This window comes from Argopecten irradians, chromosome 4 (assembly GCF_041381155.1).
Source record: "Argopecten irradians isolate NY chromosome 4, Ai_NY, whole genome shotgun sequence".
Classification (NCBI taxonomy): domain Eukaryota; kingdom Metazoa; phylum Mollusca; class Bivalvia; order Pectinida; family Pectinidae; genus Argopecten; species Argopecten irradians.
In genome coordinates, this window is record NC_091137.1 from 28,880,656 (window position 1) to 28,886,609 (window position 5,954).

Consider the following 5,954-nt stretch of genomic DNA (forward strand, 5'->3'; position numbering starts at 1 on the left):
AAGTTTAAGTGAAAGTTATGTTAAATAAACCACAGGCATTTGAGTCTATATACATTTTTCTCTCTCTGAAGATGTAATACTGTGTCAAGATCTTAAACTCGGTCGGCCATATAACACTACCCAGTTTCAGAAACAAAATTGATTTATAGCAAACTGCATACGATGTGAAAATGGGAATTCTCTCAATCGACAGACAGATAATTTATCTACAATCTGATGTATGATACAGTCTCCGGGTTCTGTCCACTGGCCGAGACACACCAAAGTCTATAAAAGTGGTAGCTCCTGCTCCTGCTTAGCGCTCAGCATAACGGGAGTGGGACGACTGGTTCGCCCGTTGTCAGTATATTATGACCGGATGGGGTGTGTTGCTTGGTATCTTCGGCGGCATGCTTCAGTGATATAGCACCATAAAAAGGACAACAGTTCCAATATACAAGAAGACACAACACGAACATACCGCAGTCTCTCAAAACACGCACTTCACATTAACACACACTACATACATGGGAGGCCGTCCTAACATGACCCTAGCTGTTAATAGGACATTGAAATAATCAAACAGTATATATCGTGCCGTATATATGTCACTAGGTATCCAGAAAAAAATCAGAAAACAGCCAGATTCAATACCGTTACGTCCTCCGATAAACACGACATGGCTCTAATTGGTAGCTCAAAAACCAATGCATGTCAAATAAAATTGCAAAAATGAAGCTTCATAAAAATTTGTAGAAAATAAACTTACTTGTTAATGTCTAAACAACATCCAATTGCCCAATGTAGCCCTTTGAGAGGAGGGGTATCACTTTGGGCCGTTTTACGGCCACTCAGCCATAAGCAAAATAAATTGCGTGAAGATACATTAGGGTCAGCTGCATATTGTATGCTATTCAGAATATCCATTTTTGTCTTGGCTCATGATAATTTCAGAGGCCAAAGGCTGAAATTTCACATTTTTATTGTTTAAGTCCTAATTAATTACAGATGCTCCAGCGCTGATAAATAGTATTTTTTCACTATTAAAAACTGGAGCAAACGATTTAGCATTTTTCTTCAGTTACAAAAGTTACTTACTTTACAACATTACCACCATTGCAAAGTTTGACCTTCTAATTTTACTTCAACATAAAAATATCAAAAATGATTAATTCCATCCCGAAAAAATCCCGTGGCACTATGTCCTATATGGAATGCAGTACTGATTGCGCATGCAACAAAAGCAAAATAAATTATTTTGAATTACTTTTTGAGTTAATTAGACATATGTAAACACGATTAAACACCAATTATAGCTCAAATAATGGGTATCATTTATGCTCCGTCGGCGGTGGAGCATCTTTAAATATTAGAATAGAGATAAAAAAAATTGCAGTTTTTGCATGCAAATCTTGGGTTTGTGAAGTTCAGTTGGAAAAAAATAATGAAAAATTTAAAAAGTAGGTCACAGTGACCTAATTCGATATTTGTTGTATTTCAGCATTAAGAACTTTAACAGTTTAATTGAAATTTACGACTTGAGAGCTTGACATTGGTATTTAGTACTACATGTAGATCTCATCATGGCCTGCTTAAGATGATTACATCCTAGTGTAAAGCAGCAACGCCTTGTTATGATAAAAGAGTTAGGGGACTAGGACGATTGGTTCCCCCATTGTCAGTATAATGTGAAGTGTGTTGCTTTATGTCTTCGGTGACATGCTTCAATGATATAGCACTATAAATTGGACAAGCATTCCACTATACTAGAAGACACAACACGAATATACCACAGTTTACCGCTACACTGTGCAAACATGGATGCCGTCCTTACATGACCCTGGCTGTTAAAGGACGTCAATTAATTATAACAAACAAACAAACAACCAGGATAGCGAAAGAAAATAAAAAAAATGCAAGTGGTTGTAATCTAGCACATTGATACGTTTAGGTTCACACAGGCTTTTAATTGGGTGCCAATGTTTGTTGTTGTAAATTCATATGCGTGCGTTGTTTAATAAAAACGGTTATATTCAATTGAAACGTTTTGTTGACTATATAGGCCATCGAACTGGCCATGAAATGATTTATAAATGCTATTATATTTTCCCTTTAGAAAAATAGCACACTGCTACGTGTTTGTTATTGTCCGTCCAGTAATTTGCTAAATATATCCCGGCACGTGAAGCTAGCGTCCTTATTTGGTCTATGGTATATTTACAGCTGACTCCTTTGCCTTCATGGAAATACAGACGTTCATCTTTAGCTAGATTTATGTTTATCCCAAGTCCAGCTGTAAGAGAAAAGTGTTCATATCATACTAATAGTTTAATGTATCCCTATAGATACAATCCAAACAATGTTGAGATTTCTTCATATAGTCCATACAACTGCAAAATCCTTAACATGGATCTCTAGGTATATTTTTAACTGAAATCATATTTACCAAAGTGTACTATTTTCGCTTGCGGAGTTATGCCAACATATTATTTATTCATTTATCATGCTTAAAGATTGATATAAATGGCGTTATATCAGCTTTGTATCAAGGGAAATTAATTACTTAAATTTGGTTAATTTTTGCATTTTTCAGTTTCAAATTGGTAAGTGAATTACATACGGATAGAATGCTGCTGGTCATGTTGAGATGTTCCGAAGAGTTTGACGTAGCTTGTTTCCTCCGGAACACTACTCTTTGTAAACTCAGCCCCCAGCCTTAGGGAGTCCGCTTTGATATCACAGCCATACTCCCTATTTAGACGCGTTATCGCATTGAGGTATAGATCTGCAGATATTCCTGGTGTGAATGAATACGTTAACTGTAAGTGACCTGTTGCACATGTAATCACTAAGTACCAATATCGGTCATACTCGGCCCTGCAAGTACTAGAATTACGCCTGCTGTCCCTGTTGCATGATAGATAAAGGTGATTAAATTTACTGACAATAGGACCTTATCTTTTCATTTCTTACTTAAGTCTATCTTAAAACATTGCCTCGCTTTTCGCCTTTACTTGAACACTCGCTCTTGTGATGAAGGCTTTAGGTTCGGACCCCTGGTCGAGACAGCCATAAGCTATTAAAGTGGTATTTTCAGTGTAAAAAGAGTGGGACTACCGGTTTGCCCGTTATCAGTATAATGTGACCGTGGATAGGAGCGTACTGTCTGGTCGCACTATAAAATGGCAAGAGAACGTACCAACAAATGCGCGACATTAATAAACATTACACCAAACACAAATTGACAACATACTACTTGTTCAGTGAATTGACAGGTAAAACCCCAAATAAAATACACACAATGACATTTAATGGTGGAATACTTTCAAATGACTATTCTATTGCGACGCATGAATCAATGCCAATTATTTATTCATTCTGATCAGTGTTGATAAAATAAGTAACCTAAAGACACAAGTCATTTCCTATTTATTGTGGTGTACTAGTAGACGGACATTTAGGCAAAATATGTCTGGCAAATGCTTAAATTTATATCACTAAAATGATAATACATCAAGTATATGGGTAATTTTTGGTGTTGGCATGTTTTCATTTGATGTAGGAAACAGTATATGTATTGCCATGTACTATACCTGTGGGATCAAGATATGCGTTCTCGACCTGCTCCTTCTCCTGTGTGATATCAAGACTGACGATAAGCCGGCATCTATCTGAAACCATAAAACAACCTTCATTCTGAAGTTACTAATATTATTAGTTACGCAGTTTGTAAGTTACCTAATACGAAAAATAATAAAGTTGTATCGGGTGTAGCCGGTCCGTAAACAACTTGCGTCTTTAGTTTAAACCCCCATACCATACCAGTTATTTGACTAACGGTTGCTTTATTAATCGTTCGACTGCTTCTGTTCCGACCATTACAGCAATAGAAGTGTAATAGTAGTAAAATATCCATTATTTCAGCTTACCTGTCATGACTTCTGACAACATCTGTAACCGTCGTATTTGGTCCTGGTATTTCTGGTTTTGAAATCCACCGCCGAGCCACGTGATTATCTTTAACCCCGTTACATCTCTAAAAGACAAAATTACAAAAATTACATCGTGATAATCTACATCCCAGGATATCTCTAAAGACAGACCATGTTTACCAAGACTATCTACTCCGGCAAATGAGCATGTGATATTAATATTGTTACCTAGACACTACGGCAATTGACATGCACAAGAAACTCTTAGAAATTTAACAAATACTCTAGTATTGCTGAATGAATGTATGGCCTGTGACGATCCACGCAGGCAGTTACAAATGTCTTGAACTAAGCCTTGTGCAATCGGTAAAAAAGGACGCAACTTTGCTCAGATAATTCTTTTTAAAACTAGCAATGGTAACCTTGACCTTAAACTGACAATCATGAACCTTGATAATATCATATTCTTATAACCCCTTATAACCCCCTCCGCTTTCACTGACAAAGGACTAGTTAGACAATGGGTTTATACCTATAAACGAGATCTATGTTCCTAATCAAATTATGAACTACAATATTAAAGCAAGCGATTAGTATACTTAGATATTATTAAAATTGTTGAGAATTTGTGCGTTAGATGAACGTATGTTGAGGTAGTCATTCTAGGCAACAGGTTATTTGTTCTTTTACAATGATGCTTTAAATAAGCCATCAAAATTTGTTGACAACATTTAAATAAAATATGATAAAACGACAAAACTAAATTCACGAGACTCAACACATGACTACCTAAGTCGCTCTATCCCAACGTCGTAATCTCCTGGTATACTTTTGATGAGTAATTTGTTACCATAAATCTCGGACAACTGGTAAGATGTATCAGCTAAAAAATCTGTTAGACCGAGGAAACGAATTGGCATTAGTAAAAACTTTCAGAAATATGTTAAGATGCATTAAAATAGTTTAAAGATACATGTCTTAACCAATCTGATCTAACATAGATCAAGTCAATAAAATGAGTTACATGAAACATAGTATTTGGTAGTCCACAATATGACAAATCGGTTCACATGTTCCAGGAGGTACATCAAAACATATAGGTTTCAGAAATATAATCACGAAAAACATAAATATTATATTATGTTGAATTACATTATTACATATATACCTATATATTGTAGAATTTAATGAAGCAAAAGTACCTTTTGATATATCAACTGGAATGTATGTAACTGTGTCATGATTCACAAGGAGGGAGTCAATAAATCCACGAGTTTTCTCACTATTACCACTCCCCATATCAACGAGATGCGGAACTTCTGATACATTAGGCAAGATTTCCTACTCAAACAGTAAGAAAAAGTACTTAGAATAACACAGTTATCTTAAAATGAAAGTTGCATAGTACTTCATCTTTTACTGTGTTTTGTCATTCAATGTGAAAGTATACTTCATCAAAACATTTAAGAATACACGCATACACAAAGAGCCGTTATTTAATTACAGTAGCTGTTGACCAAGCCTAATCTCTATGCATGACGAAATGTATTTAACAAGAGAAAAAAATTACCAGAACATACTTACCTTTATATTACTGGTGAGGATGTACATTTCTGAACTGTAAAAGTAGTAATAGGTGTTGTCTGACAGACATCGGTCATTGAAGATAGAACCTGCCTTGTCATAGCGATACCAGACCGGGATATACTTTGGAGTTGACGTCAGGCCCGAACGTAATGCAGATTCGGTGTCCATCTGAACAAGGGATATGCAGAAAAATTCTTTAGCGGATTTTTAGAAATATCTGTAAGTAACGGAAAAGGTTTAAGTATATCATTGAACTAGTATTGCTACTGTCCCCTGGCCGAGACACACATATGCAGTTTCTGTCCTTGTTTAGCGCTCAGCATAAAGTGACTGGGACGATTGGTTTGCCAGTTGTCTATATAATGTGATCGGATGAGGTGTGATTGTGTGGTGTCTTCGGTGGTGTACTTCAGTGGAATAGCACTCTAAAAAGGGTAAGAGTTGTTTCTTTATCAC

General features: G+C 36.0%; 1 protein-coding gene across 1 annotated transcript; it reads right to left on the reverse strand.

Annotated features, from left to right (window-relative positions):
* Window positions 1-1,880: 1,880 nt before the first annotated feature.
* On the reverse strand, window positions 1,881-5,666 carry LOC138322214 (histidine N-alpha-methyltransferase-like). The gene is made up of 7 exons (XM_069266260.1): window positions 5,496-5,666; window positions 5,114-5,252; window positions 4,701-4,803; window positions 3,909-4,015; window positions 3,573-3,650; window positions 2,600-2,776; window positions 1,881-2,272 (listed from the first exon to the last, which is right to left on the reverse strand). The coding sequence occupies exons 1-7, from the start codon at window positions 5,664-5,666 to the stop codon at window positions 2,079-2,081; spliced, it is 969 nt and encodes a 322-aa protein (XP_069122361.1). The 3' UTR covers window positions 1,881-2,078.
* Between the last annotated feature and the right edge of the window lie 288 nt (window positions 5,667-5,954).

Coding starts and splice junctions, on each gene's coding strand:
- LOC138322214 (XM_069266260.1), bottom strand. CDS start 5,666: ATGGACACCGAATCTGCATTACGTTCGGGCCTGACGTCAACTCCAAAG. Junction 5,253..5,495: donor TCCTCACCAGTAATATAAAG/GTAAGTATGTTC, acceptor CTGTTTGAGTAG/GAAATCTTGCCTAATGTATC. Junction 4,016..4,700: donor GTTGGGATAGAGCGACTTAG/GTAGTCATGTGT, acceptor TTTGTCTTTTAG/AGATGTAACGGGGTTAAAGA.